Genomic DNA, 20,000 nt, shown 5'->3' with positions numbered 1-20,000 from the left:
GAGTCCAGTGCTCTCGCTGCCATCACACGAAGTCAAACACGAGAATCGGCTTTCAAAACACACCATTTATAAGGGCAATCAGTGTCACTCGGAGGCAGTGTAAGGCCTTATATCCGATGCTAATTTAAACCTTGTGATTCTTATCGTCATTATCATTATTTTTTTTCTTCGATATTATTATCGTAATTATCACTGCTATCGTTATTGCTACTGCTAGACTACTACTATTAATATTACCGGTTTTACTACTGCTGTTGCTGCTACTGTTACTACTACTATTACTACTGTTACTATTATTACTACAACTATTTTTATATCATATATATTATTATATACTATTATCATACTATTATTATTATTATATTATATATATTATCATATACTGTTATTATACTATTATTATTATTATATTACATATAATATTACATATTATTATATACTATTATTACACAACTATTATTATATTATATATATATACATATATATATATACATATATATATATATATATATATATATATATATATATATATATATTACTACTACTACTGCTACTACTTATTACTACAACTATTGCTACTACTGTTCCTGATACTAATACAACTGTTATTAATATTACTGTTACTTATATCCGATGCTAATTTAGACCTTATGATTCTTTTGATGTTGTGAACTATTATTATTTTTATGTTTCGTCCACGTTCTTGTTGTGAAGTAGTAGTAGTTGTAGCAGTTGTAGCGGTAGTAGCAGTAGTAGTAGCAGGAGCGGTAGTAATAGTATTATTAGTAGCAGTGGTAATAGCAGAGTAGCAGTAGTAGCGGTATCAACAATTGTAGTAGTAGTAGTAGTTGTAGTAATCGCTGCAGTAGTAATTCTTGATGTTGTTGCCTTGTAGTAGCTCTTGTTATTGTGCTTGTTATTGTAGTAGTAGTGATAGCAACTGCTGATGTACTACTTGTAGATGTTGTAGCTGCTATTCTCGAGTTTATGAAAGTAGTTGTTATCATCATTTTTATTACTATTACTTATATCATTATCTTTGTCATTATCATTACTATTATTATCAGTATTAGTAATATCATTATTATCATCGTCATTATCATTAAGATTATTATCATTTTCAATATCAATATCATTATTATTGCTATTATAATTATCATTATCATTATTATCATTTATGTTTTTATCTTTATTATCATTATCGTTATTATTATCATTATTGCAATTATTATCTCTTTCGTTATCATTATTACTATTGCTACGTCGGCTGCTACTTCTGTTATTAATATCACCAGTATAATCATTATTGATATCATTACCAACGTTATCATTGTTATCATTATTAGTATGAATATCATAATCATTATAATTATCATTGTTATCATTATTATTGTAATCATTATTGTTATAATGATAATGATAATAATCATCATTATCGTCGTTATCGTAATCGTTGTTGTTATTATTAGTATTAATATCATTATCATTATTGTTATTATTATCATCCTCATTATCATTACTATCATTATATCATCAGTAGTAGTATTTGTAATAGTAGTAGTAGTAATATTAGCTGTAGTAGAAGTGGCAGTAGTAGATATTGCATTCGTAGTAGTATAGTTGTAGTAGTAGCAGTAGTAGTTATTGTAGCAGTATTAGTAGTAGTAATAGTATTATCCTTATCATCATTACAATCATTATATCATCAGTAGTATTATTTGTAGTAGTAGTAGTAGCTGTAGTAATAAGAGCCGTAGTAATTTGTTTAATAGTAGTAGTATAGTTGTAGTAGTATCAGTAGTAGTTAATATAGCAGTAGTAGTATCAGTAGTAGTTATTATAGCAGTAGTGTGTAGTAGTAGTAGTAGTGAAAGGTATAGTGGTGGTACTATTATTATTAGCATTGGTATAAATATAAAAAAAAACAATCTGCATACCGTGGGAAGAATAAGACAGAGCTGGCCACACGCGCACACACATACAATACCACACACACACACACACACACGCACACAAAAAATGAAAACCATGAGAAAAGAAAGAAAACGGACAAACTACATTTCCCACTTTCTTTGATTCACCGTAATCGTCCACAGGATCTCTCCCCCCCTTCTTTTCTCTTCTTTTTTATCAACCTTTCGGCCTCCTCTCTCCCACTCTCTCTCTCCCTCTTTCATCGCGAGTTATCTCTCCCCTAAATCGTTCGTTTTGTCCGGCCATTTAACCGCAGTTGACTTCACCACAAAGGCTTCAAAAAACACGCCTGCAGATAAACATCTTCAGTAGCCCTTCAACAGCCAGGCAAGGGGAAGGTTCGAGGACTCGTATGGCTTTGCTGTTGTTGTTTACCGCATGAAAAGAAGAATGTCACTGATGCTACTATTGCTACTACTATTACTACTATTACTACTACTGTTACTACTGACACTACTATTACTACTACTGATACTACTGATACTACTATTACTACTACTGTTACTACTATTACTAGTACTGTTACTACTTTTACTACTATTACTACCACTGCTACTACTATTACTACTACTACTACTGTCACTACTATTACTACTACTGTTACTACTGATACTACTATTACTACTACTGCTACTACTATTACTACTACTGCTACTACTATTACTACTACTGCTACTACTATTACTACTACTGCTACTACTATTACTACTACTGCTACTACTATTACTACTACTGCTACTACTATTACTACTACTGCTACTACTATTACTACTACTGCTACAACTTTTACTACTACTGCTACTACTACTGCTATTACTACTATCATTATTGCTGGTACTATTACTGCTGCTACTACTACTGTTGTTGCTATTGTTGCCATTACGACTATCATTACTACTAGTACTATTACAGCTGCTACTACAACTACTACTGCTGCTATTGCTATTACCCCTACTGTTACTATGATTACTATTGCTGCTGATATTATTACGCTACTGCCATTACTACCGCTCCTTTTAGTAATATAATACTATTACTACTACTTTTACTACACTACTACAACTACTACTATTACCATTGCTACTATTACTACTACTGATTCTACTACAGTTACTACTGTTCCTATTAGTACTACTGTTGCTACTACTCCCATTAGTATACTACTATTAATGCTATTACTACTATACTACTATTACTATTACCAGTTTTACTACTGCTGTTGCTGCTACTGCTATTAATATTGCTACTGCCACTACTGCTACTACCATTACTACTTCTACTATTATTACTACAACTATTGCAACTACTACTACTGCCACAACTGTTACTGATATTAATACAAATGCTATCACTACTACTGTAACTTCTCTTAGCGCTACTACTACTACTACTACTACCACTACTACCACTACTACTGCAGCAACAACAACTACTACCACGATTACTGTTACTTCTACTACAACTAATTAGAAATATATTCATAAAATATATCATGAGAGCGGTCTGTATGTTTGAACGGTGATGATAAGTAAAATGATTTCGAAAAATATAATCAACCATGGAAATGTTGAAAGATGAAAATGAAAACAATGAAAATGACAATGCTAATAACTGTCATGATGATGATAAGCACACACACACACACACACACACACACACACACACACACACACACACACACACACACACACACACACACACACACATATAGATATGTATATATATATATATATATATATATATATATATATATATATATATATATATCAGGGCTCGACCTTAGCTCTAGCCCGACGGTTATTGTCTTGTAAAACCAGCCACGGGCTAGTAAAATGCACTACTTGGCTAGCCCGGCGGACTAGTAAAGAGTAGACAATCACAGATGATTAAGCGGGCTCCACACCTTGATATGTATATATATATATATATATATATATATATATATATATATATATATATATATATATATATATATATATATATGTGTGTGTGTGTGTGTGTGTGTGTGTGTGTGTGTGTATACATATATATACATATACATATATATATGTATGTATATATATATATGTATATATATATATGTATATATATATTCACATAGTCATACCTACTACTATACATATGTACCTATATATGTATATATAGATATGCATATATATATGCATATATACATACATACATTAATGTATATATACAAATATATATACTATGTATTTATAATAAACCAACGTTACAACAGTTAACGTTAACAAGACTAAATATAAGGAGGTGGTTAAAAAAAATGTCCTCAGTCTTCTGCCAAACTAGCGATATTTTTGTGATACTAGCAACATATTCTTGATTGCAAGCTCTTGATAGTAAGTTTGACTAACATACAGCTCATATTAACATAAAAGTTTAAATGGGCGTTTCCTATTCTAAAAACGCGGTTCCCAACTAAAAAGGCTGTGGCCCTGTCCTTTGCCCCGGGACTCTGGCCGCCGTAATATACATATATATACCCACCCATACCTACTTATACATATATGCATATACATGTATATGTATATGTATGTCTAAATATATATATATATATATATATATATATATATATATATATATATATATATATATATATATATATATATATATATATATATATACATATGTGTGTGTGCATAAAAAAATACACACACACATACATAGATAGATAGATAGATATACATACATATATGTATATATATATATATATATATATATATATATATATATATATATATACATACATATATATGTATGTATATGTATATATATATATATATATATATATATATATATTTATTTATGCATATGTGTATATATATGCACACACACACAAACAAGCACATATATATACATATATATATATATATATATATATATATATATATATATATATATATATATATATATATATATATATATATATATATATATATGTATGTATATATATATATATAAATAGATATAGATATAGATAGATCGATAGATAGATAGATATGTATATATATATTTATACATTCATATATATACATTTAAATATATACATATATATGTATAGATAGATAGATAGATATGTATATATATATTTATAAATCTATATATATACATTTAAATATATACATATATATGTATAGATATATATTTGTGCGTGTATATATGTACATATGTCTGCAGCTATATATATATACATACATATATATATACATATATATATATATATATATATATATATATATATATATATATATATATGTATGTATATATATATATATATGTATATATATACATATATATATATATATATATATATATATATGCATATATATATATATATATGCATATATATATATATATATATATATATATATATATATATATTTAGATAGATAGATATGTATATATATATATTTATCAACTAATATATATATATATATATATATATATATATATATATACATTTAAATATATACATATATATGTATAGATATATATTTGTGCGTGTATATATGTATATGTAAAAATAGTTATATATACCAAACGGGATTTTAGTTTATTTTACCTCTCCTGCGGTGAAACGAGGGAAACAGGAAAACACTCTCTCTATGTCACTTTTTTCCGTTTCACTCGCAATTTATATTTCCTTTTATTGGTTGTTTAATGAAGTATTCCATCTAGTCTTCCTATACTTCATTTATTTAATTATGAAGTTATCTTTTTTTTTAAATCTAATATGAACTGCTTGTAGTTAAAGGACAAAGAAAAATAACACCGTTAATTGGTATCTGGCAACTGTCAGCGCCCGAGGAGGTGGCCACGAAAAAGGAACATTTTCGGAAATTATGACCAAAGATTTTATTACTATATTTCATTCAAGGAAATACTTTCGACGTCTGATTTCTATTCAATTTGCATATTATGACTGCATAGTCATCAGCGGAGTAATAGGAAATGTCTCGTATTTACACGTATCCTAATATATAATTTTCGAGTCTCCTTTCCCCCCATCACTATTTTGAAGATCATTTTCCTTGTTTGTTACTGGCGGGTCCGTAGCGGCTGGCCCCAGTGTCTCGTCTCGCGTGTACAGTGAGTAGTGAATGGACGTATTCCCTTTATATATAGTTCTTCGCGATGTTTATTCGCATTCAGAGACAGCTGAGGAGGAACCCGACACTCGTGGTGCTGGTGACGCTGACTCTGTGGTGGAGTGCGGCCTGTATGTTCGTGTATACTGCGAGAGCTAGCAGCTTTGTTGGGAATTCTGGTATTTCTTTGGATGTAGAAGACGAGTATGAATTCACTGATGGACGAAGGACACGAATGCACAGAGAAAAACTTTCGAGGAGAGGAAAATACAAACAAGTGCAGGAACGTGTGTCGAATTTTTCGATGGATCTACCGAAGTTATACCTCGACACAAGGCGAGTCGAAGAAAACGGACTGGTTAGTGAGGAACAGAAAATGGAGACGAAGAAGAGTAAATTTCCCGAAAACATCGAAGACTTCACACATGCAAAGCGAAGAAAGAGACACTCGCTCCCGACGAAGAAGAAGAAGAAGGGACGCAGACTGAAAGCAAAACCACAGAAACGAAAGCAGATCGAAGTCGCGGCTCCTCCACCACCCGAAAACACGAGCACCGCGACCCACCCGGAGAACCTTGCATCTCTCAGAACGCTCGTGACCATCGTCTGCGGGACTCAACAACGCCCCGACGAATACCAGAGGAACATCTTCGGCAGGCAGCTCAACCAGACCAAGGCGATGCTCAAGTCACTGGTCTACTTCAGCACCTTCACGGCCTTCAGGATAATTCTTGTGACCGATACTGTAGACACGTACACCCAAGTCCTACAGCAGATCGAAGACTGGCCAGCCAAGTGAGTTTGTGTAAAAGTATAGTTTTCTACTCAGTTTAATTTTTTTTGTATCCATTATTGTTATAATTTATTTATTTCATTGTCGTATTTATTGTTATGATTTATATATTTTTTGTATTCATTATTGTTGTAATTTATTTATTTAATTCTCGTATTTATTGTTATGATTGCTTTTGTTATTGTCATTGTCGTTGTTGTTGTTATTGTTGTCATTTTATTTGTTATGATACTGATGAGAATATTGATAATTATTATAATAATGATAATGATATCATGATGATAGAGATAATGGTGATATTGACATCATTTGAAATAATAATAATAATGATAATTATAATGATAATGATGATAATGATAATAATAACAATAATAATGATAATGATAATAATAATAATGGTAATAATAATAACAATGATAACAATAATAATGATAATTAGGAAAATTATAATGATAATAATAATAGTAGTAATAATAATGATAATATTGATAAAAATATAATGATGATAACATTGATCATGATAATACTGTTGATAATAATGATACTGATAATTGTAATAATGTTAAGAAATAGCAATAATAACAACAGCAATGGTAATAACAATAGCAATAATCATAAAAAACGATAATGGTTATGATTATGATAATGATAGCAATAATAAAAATAACCATAATGATGGTAATAATAATAATGAGAATGATAATGATGATGATGATAATAATAATATTAATGACCTTGATGATAATAGTACTAATTAAAGTAGTCGTAGTAGTAGTTAGGAACACTACTAATAGTACTACTAATAATAATGATGATAATGATAATAACAATGATAATGATAATAATAATGATAATTATAACGGCAATGATATTGATAATGATGACAATAATTATAATAGTAATAACAACAGTAATAGTGATAGTAAGTATTGTGGTAATGATGATAATGATGATGATGAAAATAGTAATAATGATTATAATTGTAACACTAATCATAATTGTAATAATGATAACAATAATGATGATTATACCGATAATAATTATAATAGTGATAACAATAGTAATAGTAATAATGGTTGCGCTAATGGTGATAATGATGAGGATGAAAATAGTAATAAAAATAATCATTGTAACAGTAACAATGATTGTAATTATAGCCAAAATAATTATAATGATAATAGTAATAATAATAATGATAACAGTAATAATGATAATAGTAATAATAATAATGATAATGATATTGATAATAGAAATTATGATGATAATTATTCTAATAGTAATAGTAAAGATCACTATCATTATTTATTATTATCATTATGGTTATTGTTATTGTTATTATAAATATCATCACTGTTATTATAATTTCCGTTAATATCATTATTATAATTATTGTTATTATTATCATTATCATTATTATTATTATTATTATTATTATTATTATTATTATTATCATTATTATTATTATAACCAACAACATCATCATCATTATCATTAATATCATTATTATTATCATCATCATTATTGTTATTATAATTATTATTATTATTATCATCATTATCATCATCATCATCATCATCAGTATTATCTTATTGTTTTTTTCATTATTATTATTATTATTGTTACTATTATTATTACTATTATTATTATTGTTATTGTTATTATTATTAATAATATAATTATTATATTATTGTTATTACATCATTATCATCTTCATCTTCCTTATCGTTATCATATTGTTATTATTTTTTGTTGTTTCTGTCACCACCACCAACACCATCATCATTATTAATGATGATTATAGTCATTATTATTGTTACTTTTATTATTGATTTCATTATTATTATTATGATTATTAATGGCATTGTTATTAATATGATTATTCATGGCATTATTATTACTATTATTATTGTTGTTATTATTATTATTATTATTATTATTATTATTATTATTATCATCATCATCATCATCGTCATTATTGCTGCAGCTGTTGTTGTTGTTGTTGTTGCTGTTATCATCATCATCATTATTTTTACCACCAACACCATCTCCACCATGATCATCACCATCAACACCACCATCACCACCACTATCATTACCATCACCATCTCAATCGCCACCACCACCATCTCCACCACCACTACCCCTATCACTACCATCACCACCACCACCATCACCATCTCCATCACCACCACTATCTCCACCACCACCACCACCACCACCATCACCACCACCACCACCATCACCACCACCACCATCTCTACCATCACCACCACCATCACCACCATCACCATCGCCACCATCCCCACCATCCCCACCATCCCCACCACCACCACCATCACCACCATCACCATCGCCACCATCCCCACCATCACCACCACCATCACCATCACCACCACCATCCCCACCACCACCATCATCACCACCACCATCACCACCACCGTCATCACCACCACGACCATCATCACCACCACCACCACCATCTCCATCACCACCATCACCACCACCATCACCATTACCATCACCTCCACCACCATCACCACCACGACCACCATCACCACCACCATCACCACCACCACCACCACCACCACCACCATCTCCATCACCATCACCACCATCACCATTACCATCACCACCACCACCATCACCACCACGACCACCACCACCACCACTACCCCAACTATCACCATCACCACCACGACCACCATCAGCACCACTACCACAACTATCACCATCATCACCACCACCGTCACCACCACCACCACTACCATCACCACCACGACCACCAACACCATCACCACCACCACCATCACCATCACCATCACCATCACCACTACCATCACCACCACCATCATCACCACCACGACCACCATCACCACCACCATCACCACCACCACCACCACCACCATCTCCATCACCGCCACCACCACCATTACCATCACCTCCACCACCATCACCATCACCCCCATCACCACCACCATCACCACACCACCACCATCACAATCACCCCCATCACCACCACCATCACCATCACCATCACCACCACCATCAGCACTACCATCATCACCACCATCACAATCTCCACCACCACCACCAACACCACCATTATCGACACCACCATCACCACCCCTACCATTATCACTACCATCACCACCATCACCATCTTCACCATGATCATCACCATCACCACCACCACCATCTTCACCATGATCATCACCATCTCCACCACCACCACCATCACCGCCACAACCACCACCATCTCCACCATCACCACCACCCCCATCTCCACCATCACCATCTCCACCATCACCATCTCCACCATCACGATCTCCACCACCACCACCACCCCCACCACCACCACCCCCACCACCATCACAATCCTCCCCATTCCTCCTCGTCCCTCTCCTCCCCCCTTTATTACCGCCTCCTCCCTCTCCCTTCCCTCGCAGCTACCGGTCCCGCCTCCACCTCGAGAGGGCGGAGTTATGGACGCCGTCTTCGCAGTCAGACCCTCTGCTGTTACAAAGATGGCGGCCGTGTTCTTGGTCCAAGCTGTTTCTGCTGGAGTCTCTGCCCTTCGTGGACTCGGCCGTGTACGTGGACACCGATATCCTGTTCCTCGCTCCTGCAGAAGGGCTGTGGGACGTCCTGGAGGAGTTGGAGGCGCCCCAAGCACTGGCGTTGGGGCCTGATCCTCTGTACGATAGGCATAAGGTAGTGGGTGTTCCGTTTGGCAGGTTATTTCGTCATTTTATTTTTAATTATTTTTTTAGGGGGTGAGGGTTACGTTAGATTTTAAGTAGACGAAAGAAAATATGTGATAAAAAGACAAACAAAAAGTAGAGATAGGTAGATAATAATGACAAAACAAAATAAGAATCACAAAACATATCAACTTACATTTACAAAAAAAAAAAAAAAAAAAAAAAAAAAAAATAAAAAAAAAAAAAAAATATATATATATATATATATATATATATATATATATATATATAATATATATATTATATATATATATATATATTCGTCATTATCATCTAAATCTAAAAGCATCACCTAATCAATTGAAAAAAAAACGGAAACAGATCATCACAAATTGAATACACAAAAACATCGAATAATGACGCAAATATTGACATAAACCTTTCGGCAAATTTTGTAAACCGTCACGTATCTCTTCATAAACTCGACGGCAAACTTAGCAAACCGTCACGTATCTCTTCATAAACTCGACGGCAAACTTAGCAAACTGTCACGTATCTCTTCATAGACTCGACGGCAAACATAGCAAACTGTCACGTATCTCTTCATAAACTCTCTTCATAAACTCGACGGCAAATTTAGCAAACCGTCACGTATCTCTTCATAAACTCGACAGCAAACTTAGCAAACCGTCACGTATCTCTTCATAAACTCGACGGCAAACTTAGCAAACTGTCACGTATCTCTTCATAAACTCGACAGCAAACTTAGCAAACCGTCACGTATCTCTTCATAAACTCGACGGCAAATTTAGCAAACCGTCACGTATCTCTTCATAAACTCGACAGCAAACTTAGCAAACCGTCACGTATCTCTTCATAAACTCGACGGCAAACTTAGCAAACTGTCACGTATCTCTTCATAAACTCGACAGCAAACTTAGCAAACCGTCACGTATCTCTTCATAAACTCGACAGCAAACTTAGCAAACCGTCACGTATCTCTTCATAAACTCGACAGCAAACTTAGCAAACCGTCACGTATCTCTTCATAAACTCGACGGCAAATTTAGCAAACCGTCACGTATCTCTTCATAAACTCGACGGCAAACTTAGCAAACCGTCACGTATCTCTTCATAAACTCGACAGCAAACTTAGCAAACCGTCACGTATCTCTTCATAAACTCGACGGCAAACTTAGCAAACTGTCACGTATCTCTTCATAAACTCGACGGCAAACTTAGCAAACCGTCACGTATCTCTTCATAAACTCGACGGCAAACTTAGCAAACTGTCACGTATCTCTTCATAAACACGACGGCAAACTTAGCAAACTGTCACGTATCTCTTCATAAACTCGACGGCAAACTTAGCAAACTGTCACGTATCTCTTCATAAACTCGACGGCAAACTTAGCAAACCGTCGCGTATCTCTTCATAAACTCGACGGCAAACTTTGTAAACTGTCACGTATCTCTTCATAAACTCGACGGCAAACTTAGCAAACTGTCACGTATCTCTTCATAAACTCGACGGCAAACTTAGCAAATTGTCACGTATCTCTTCATAAACTCGACGGCAAACTTAGCAAACCGTCGCGTATCTCTTCATAACCTCGACGGCAAACTTAGCAAACCGTCACGTATCTCTTCATAAACTCGACGGCAAACTTAGCAAACTGTCACGTATCTCTTCATAAACTCGACGGCAAACTTAGCAAACCGTCACGTATCTCTTCATAAACTCGACGGCAAACTTAGCAAACTGTCACGTATCTCTCCTTCGTATCTCAGCACCGACGCTACGCAGGTTCAGTGGGACTGAGTGCCGGCTTGATGGTGATGGACCTCGCTGCTCTCCGGGCCTTCAGAGGGAAGCACGGGAACTTCACGCAGACGATCCTGTACTACAAAAACAGCTTCGAAAATTATCACGACCAGGTAAGCATGCTTTTCAATCCGATGCTTGGGATATATGTATATATATATATATATATATATATATATATATATATATATATATATATATATATATATATATATATATATATATATATATATATGTATATATATATATATATATATATATATATATATATATGTGTGTGTGTGTGTGTGTGTGTGTGTGTGTGTGTGTGTGTATGTATGTATGTATGTATATATGTATGTATGCATGTATATATGAGTAAATAAATGTGTGCGTGCATGTGTGTTTTTTTTTTTTTTTGAGGTGGGGAGGGATATTTTAGAATAATTTGATCAACTTTTTAAAACTATACTGTGGATATTTCAATATTTAGATAGCAAAAGAACACACATATTTAGTTATCTAGCATTGACATATTTATTTAGAATGACCTTAAAGACCTTGAAACCATCCTTAAAAAGAAAATAATCATGCGTTTTCTTAAATTTTTACCCAGACCCGTTTTCTTTTACACACGTACCCTATCAAAAATAAATAAATAAATGATAATAAATAAAGAAAGAAATGAATATAGAAATAAAAATGAAAATGAACAGAAGAACAAGGAAAATTATAAAAATGAAGATAGAAATAGAAATATCAAAAAAAGAAAAAAAGAGAAAAAGGAAAGTGAAAATGAAATCATAATAAGTATAGATAGAAATAGAAATATAAGAAAAGACAAAAAAAAAAATGAAAATAAGATAAAACTAAGTATAAAAATTAAGATAGAAACAATAAAAAATGAAAATTAAAAAGAAAAATCATCTGCACAGGACACCCTCAACGTCTTCCTGGCCGACCACCCCGACCTCCTGCACGAGCTCGGCGCCCGTTGGAACTTCAGCCCGAGCCAGTGCCTGGGCGGCGTCCTCTCCTGCTGCATCGAGACGGGCGTAGCGGTGTTACACGGCTTCGACGCCACCTTCGTCAGGGGAATCGAAATGGTCTTCCAGGTAATGGCGGAGGGGACTTGCTGGGAGGGGGGAAGGGAGGGGGGGGTTGGGAAGGTTCGTGTGTTTGGTGTTGTGGTGAAAATGTTAGTCTTTTGGTTAGGTTTGTATTACGTTAATGCGATTCCTTATGATGCATGATCGTGTGTTTGTATATAATACTGCGTACATATATATGTATATATATAACACACACACACACACACACGCATGCATATATATACATACACACACACACACACACACACACACACACACACACACACACACACACACACACACACACACACACACATATATATATATATATATATATATATATATATATATATATATATATATATATACATACATACATACATATATATATATATATATATATATATATTTTTTTTTTTTTTTTTTTTTTTTTTTTTTTTTTTTTTTCATATATATATGTGAATGTGTCTCCCGCTCTCCTTCCGGCCAGGTGATCTACGAGCGCCTCCTCGGGCTGACCCTCGACGCCGGCAGCGCGAGCGACCTCCTGCGCGACCTCGAGGAGCAGTTCCTCCGCGTGGACCGCCTCGGCCTCGAGTCCACGTGCAAGAAGGTGTGGGGGATCCAGGACATCCTTCTGAAGCACATCCGGGACTTGGCGAAGGTCGAGGAGAAGGAAGGAACGGGAACAATGCGATAAAGAAGGAGAAGGATGCAGAGGAGAAAGCACATACGGGACTTGGCGAAGGTCGAGGAGAAGGAAGGAACGGGAACAAAGCGATAAAGAAGGATGTGTGAGAGAAGAAAGCACATCCGGGACTTGGCGAAGGTCGAGGAGAGGGAAGGAACGGGAACAATGCGATAAAGAAGGAGAAGGATGTGAGAGGAGAAAGCACATCCGGGACTTGGCGAAGGTCGAGGAGAAGGAAGGAACGGGAACAATGCGATAAAGAAGGATGTGAGAGGAGAAGGCACATCCGGGACTTGGCGAAGGTCGAGGAGAAGGAAGGAACGGGAACAATGCGATAAAGAAGGATGTGAGAGGAGAGAGAGAAAGAGAGGAGAGCGTGAGAGGAATAAGAGTGGATAATGAGGAAACGAGAATGATTTGAAACGTGAGTGAATCTGTTTTGTTTGAAATTCAGAGAGAGAGATAGAGAAAGAAAGAGAGAATGAGAACATGAGATCATAATCGAATATGTTATTAGGCGGAAATAAAAAAATAAAACATACAATAGATTACCTCTTTTATTAGAGAGAACAAGTATAAATATATATCATATATATATATGTATAAGGAATTTTATCCCAACCTGACTATAGGATGCTCATTCTCGCTAAAACCTACATATCACATACAAGCATAAATTAAACACATACTTTACACACAATTTTAAACGTTTACTATACATACCGTTACTTACAATACCTTAAACCTATTCTTTGGCATCACTGACTAAGAAAATAAGAACATTTCCATTTTTCATGTTTCTGAAGATGAGGAAACCAGTTAAAGTACTTGCGGAAATGATGAAGAATTTCTACCAAAATTGTTTATTTTTTCTTTGCTTTTGTCTAAGAAAAAAATTTGGTTTTGAGTCCGTTGTGTTTGATTTCGTTCTCGGGTCTAAACTTTATATTTATTTTCTTGTTTGATTTGTATATTTTGTAATCATCTCTGTTCATGACTAGTGGATTTTATTTTCATCATTATTTTGATTGAATGTATTGATATTTTCATATTTCGTTATCAAAAAAAAAAAAAAAAAAAAATTGTGAGAACGATTTTCTTCTTTCTTCACTTCCTCCCTCCTTAACTCTCTCTTTCTCTCACTTTTCTCACTCCCACCATCATCTTAACATCTCTCTCTCTCCCTTTTCACTTCTTTATCCTTTATGTTCTCTCCCTTTTTCCTTTTCCACTTCTTTATCCTTTCTGTCCTTTCACCCTCTTTGTCTTTCCACTTTATCTTTTCTGTACTTTCTCTCTCTTTCCCTTTCCACTTCTTTATCCTTTCTGTCGTTTTCCCCTCTTTCCCTTTCCACTCCTTTATCCTTTCTGTCCTTCCTCCATCTTTCCCTTTCTCTCTACTTCACCCTCTCTCCATCCATCCCCTCACTTCTATATCCTTTCTGTCCTTTCTCCCTTTGCCTTTCCACTTCTTTATCCTTTCTGTCCTTTCTCCCTCATTTACTTTCTCTCTACTTCACCCTCTCTCCACCCATCCCCCTCAGTTGGCCAGGCTATCTGCGTTGTGCCCGACGGTGGAGAAGATGGAGCGACGGGTGGGGCTCACCCCGAGGTTCTCCCAGTTGATCCACGACAGGCGGGCGGTCAGGTCTGTGGTGGGGGAGAGGAGGAAGAGGTTAGATATGTGCTCTTTATTGTCTGGTTTTCTCTCTGTTTGTATTCGTTTTCTCTGTCTCTGTCTCTGTCCTCTCTCTGTCTGTATTTCTCTCTCTCTGTCTCTGTCTCTGTCCTCTCACTGTCTCTGTCTCTGCCTTTCTCTCTGCCTCTGTATTTCTCTCTCTCTCTGTATCGGTCTGTCTCTGCCCTCCTCTCTCTCTCTTTCTCTCCCCTCTCTCTCTCTCTGTCTCTCTCTCTCTCTCTCTCTCTCTCTCTCTCTCTCTCTCTCTCTCTCTCTCTCTCTCTCTCTCTCTCTCTCTCTCTCTCACACACACACACACACACTCACACACACACACGCAACGTCGGGAGCCTCACCTGACGTGTTCCAGACGTGGCACTGGTCTGAGGGCAGCTCTCCCCTCAGCCCCTTCTCGATGTGCGTCACGGGGTCCAGCTCTGACGTCAGCAGCTCCCTCAGCAGCGCGATGTAAGCAATGGCGAGGCGCAAAGTGTCGATCTTGCTGAGTCTCTTCTCGTAGGGGAAAGTCGGCACGTGTGTCCTCAGCTCGTCGAAAGCTGAGTTTATACTGCTGGGGAGAGGAGGGAGTGCAAAGCGTCAGCAGCAGGGGTCGATTTTAGGCGCGGATGGGGTGGATAGAAGGGGATAAGGTTGCAGGGTTGAGGCGCCACAAGGGATGGAAGGGAGGTCGATGTGGAGGGATACGGGTGTACAGGAAAATAAAATATATTTTCCGTTTAAAAACTAAATACAGGTATAAAGACGGTAGGGAGAATGATTAAAAGAGACAAGGGGGGAAAATATAAACACACTATGAAGAGAATATGAGAAATGTGATGCCCAGAATCGAGAAACATATTTATTCTCTCTAAATCAAAAACCTTCAAATCTTCGATATTGTATAATCAACAATTCAATTTAATATCAAAAATACTTCTGAAGACATATGCCCATGAATCATCTCCGCCACGCAAAAAATAAATAAATAAATAAAAAATAATAATAATAATAAATAAAAGAATTTTGGGAACGCGAAAACCCTTGATGACGTCACAAAAACACTCCATCTCCTTAGGCCTTTCTCTGTTTCATCTCTTGAATAACCTTGCACATCATTCATTTGTATGTATGCATGTATATATGTATATATGCACACACACAAACACACACATACTTGACGTCAAGTTTTCCCGCGTTTTTTTTCTGGGATTCACATTTTTTCTCAGCGTCGGGGATGCAATTTAACGGGAATTTTCAGCAAAACTACTTGTCAGATGAAATTCATGTGATGTTGAGTTATTATCAAATATTATCTCAGTATAGGAATCTTGTCAAAATAGAACTGGGACGAGCCTTTCACATTTAAACACGGGTGATAAGGGAGGATAATTATAAACGGGGAATAACATGGGGTATAATAACGCTAAAACTGGTAATTGCTTAGACATACAAAAATCTAAAAGGAATATTAGAACCAGTAAACACTCACATATCTTGTTTCTCTGTGCTTCACATCATACCCATATACTTATATTGAACACCCTTCATAAAGCAAAGAAATGAAAAAAAAGAAAATACGCTATCAAACCTACATCATTTATCCCTGTTACATCTCCTCAATTCACCGAAAAAATGGGAAAAAGTAACCCATACCAAATCTCTGACGTCATGCGTTCGCGTACTCACCTGAGCATTCGCTTCCGTTCGCGTATGTTGGCCGCATGGCGCTGCACGCGGTAGGGAGATCCGGATGGATAATATTCCTCCTCTCCCTCTTCGCCTGTGAAGAAGAAAAAAAGAAAAATACGTCATAAAACCGATAAAAAAATTGAAGAAGCAAAATGTAGTTAGAATCATCAAGGAATGGAACGTTAGGTGGTATTAGTACCATTGGTATCATTGGTATTGATGAAAGTTATGATAGCGGCGCCAATAAGATGATGATTGATTATTGTGGTGATGACGATAATGATGATAATGATCTGAATGATAAACTTTGATAATGATAATACTGTTGTGAAATTGCATCCACTAAAAACAAGAAAATGTGTCAGCTTCTGTCAACCACCATAGAAATATCAGCAATATTTGAATAGTTAAAGTAAGGACAAAAAAGTAAGAGAGAGAGGGAGAGGGATAGGGATAGGGGAGGGAGGGAGGGAGGGAGGGAGGGAGGGAGGGAGGGAGGGAGGGAGGGAGGGAGGGAGGGAGGGAGAGAGAGAGAGAGAGAGAGAGAGAGAGGGAGAGAGGGAGAGAGGGAGAGAGAGAGGGAGAGAGAGAGAGAGAGAGAGAGAGAGAGAGAGAGAGAGAGAGAGAGAGAGAGAGAGAGAGAGAGAGAAATATATATTTGATGTACAGAAAAATTTCAACAAACTTTCACTTCTCAAAGTTTGTTAAGATAAGACGTGCAATACACTCACTCTTAAGAAAATGTTTTAGGAAATTCTTAAAGGTTACCAAATTATGTGAAAAGGCAAAGCTACGCTTAATATCATATATAATAAAGAAAAAAGTAATAATAAAATGTAACATGAAATAATTATCGAGACTAAACATATTGACGAACAAGGAAAAGTGAAAGAAAATTATAAGAAAAGATAATGAAGGAATGGAATGAAAAGGAAAATAAGAAAGTGAAATAATGAAACAAAGAAAATAGAAAGAAAATGAGAAGAAGAGGTAATGAAGTAAGGGAAAGACAAAGGCACGGAGATGAAATAATGAAGCAAGGAAAAAAAATAATGAAACAGAGAAGAGAAAGAAAAGGAGAAGAAGAAATAATGAAACAAGGAAAATTGGAAGAAAACGAGCAGAAGAAATAATGAAACAAAGAAAAGAGAAAGAAAAGGAAAAGAAGAACTCACAAAACAAGTTAAGGAAAAATAAATTAATAAGAAGAAATAAACAAGGAAAAGAGAAAGTAAATGACAAGAAGTAAAGAAACAAATTAATGAGAAAGACAGCGAGAAAAAGAAATAACGAAACAAGAAAAACAAAGAAAATGAAAAGAAAAATCGAAGATATCATAGGTTAGGAAGAGGGGATGGAGATAGAAGAATAAAATTGAAATGGAGGGAGAGGAAAGCAAAAAGGGAGGGGGGACTTGGAACAGGAAAAGAGGAGGGGGCTAGAAATCGGAAAAAGGGGGAGGGGGGGGCAGGGGAACAAGGGGACTGGGGACTGGGGGGCTATTTAAGGAAGTGGGGGGAGGGGGGGGGGCTGGGGGAACGAAAGAAGAGGGGGACGGGGGAGGGAGCTATTAAATGGGGTTTGGGGCGGATTCGGATAGCGGGGGGGAGGGGGGGAGGGGGAACGAAGGAAAGGGGGACTGGGAGGGCTATTTAAGGGGGCTGGGGGGGGGGCTATTTAAGGGAGGCTGGGGGGGGATATTTAAGGGGGCTGGGGGCGGGGGAACGAAGAGAAAGGGGGACTGGGGAGGCTATTTAAAGGGGGGCTGGGGGAGGATTCGGAAAGAGGGGGGAGGGGGGGAGGGGGACGAAGGAAAGGGGGGACTGGGGAGGCTATTTAAGGGGGCTGGGGGAGGATTCGGAAGAGGGGGGAGGGGGGGAGGGGGAACGAAGGAAAGGGGGACTGGGGGGCTATTTAAGGGGGCTGGGAGGGTTATTTAAGGGGGCTGGGGGGGATATTTAAGGGGGCTGGGGGCGGAGTCGGAGGCACGGAGCCAGAATCAATACGAGCGACTCTTGCAGCAACAAAATGGCGGCCGGTCCGGATGCCTCTGTTGGTGTCGATTTTTTCATGTTTTTTTTTCATAATTGATTTATTTTTCATCACTTTTCTTGTCTTTATGTCGTTCATAATTGAAGTTTAGGATATGTAGGTGTCATTCGGCTTTTGAAATGAGAGGAGAGGACAAAACCCGGTTCAATTCACGAAAAAAATGATTGGAAAAACGTGAATAAAAACATAAACAAAGTGAAACGAGAATAAGATTGTGTCGTTGTTATCCTACATAACAAAAAAAGTTATATATACACAAACATACACACACACACACACACACACACACACACACACACTCACACACACATTTTTTCTTTCCTTCTTTCTTTCTCTATATAAAATAATAACCGGCAAAATCTACACACAAATTAAAAAGATAAGTGAACTATCTGCAGTGATTTATTTCTGCTTTGAATGA

The 20,000-nt window shown here is 36.0% G+C and overlaps 2 protein-coding genes across 3 annotated transcripts in view; one reads left to right on the top strand and one right to left on the bottom strand.

Annotated features, from left to right (window-relative positions):
- The first annotated feature begins 6,026 nt into the window (after nt 1–6,026).
- Nucleotides 6,027–14,654, top strand: LOC113816709 (glucoside xylosyltransferase 1). Its single transcript, XM_027368765.2, has 5 exons — nt 6,027–6,875; nt 10,320–10,584; nt 12,366–12,512; nt 13,314–13,493; nt 13,960–14,654. Exons 1-5 carry the CDS (start codon nt 6,127–6,129, stop codon nt 14,167–14,169), a joined length of 1,551 nt encoding a protein of 516 aa, XP_027224566.2. The 5' UTR covers nt 6,027–6,126; the 3' UTR covers nt 14,170–14,654.
- Nucleotides 14,655–15,514: 860 nt separating this feature from the next.
- LOC113816708 (48 related 2) overlaps nt 15,515–20,000 on the bottom strand; it is an 11,499-nt gene continuing 7,013 nt past the window's right edge. The window contains exons 2-4 of one of the 2 annotated variants that reach the window (XM_070139644.1): nt 17,525–17,618; nt 16,195–16,406; nt 15,515–15,810 (exon numbers count right to left, since the gene is read on the bottom strand). In XM_070139644.1, the coding sequence (XP_069995745.1) occupies nt 15,701–15,810; nt 16,195–16,406; nt 17,525–17,618 (416 nt within the window). In that variant the 3' untranslated portion in view covers nt 15,515–15,700. Of the gene's footprint in view, nt 15,811–16,194; nt 16,410–17,524; nt 17,619–20,000 lie in introns of both variants that reach the window. The other variant, XM_070139643.1, reaches the window with a different exon arrangement.

Source organism: Penaeus vannamei, chromosome 26 (genome assembly GCF_042767895.1).
Source record: "Penaeus vannamei isolate JL-2024 chromosome 26, ASM4276789v1, whole genome shotgun sequence".
Taxonomy (NCBI): Eukaryota; Metazoa; Arthropoda; class Malacostraca; order Decapoda; family Penaeidae; genus Penaeus; species Penaeus vannamei.
Note: the sequence above shows the minus strand (reverse complement) of the source record. Positions and strands in the feature narration are given on the sequence as shown.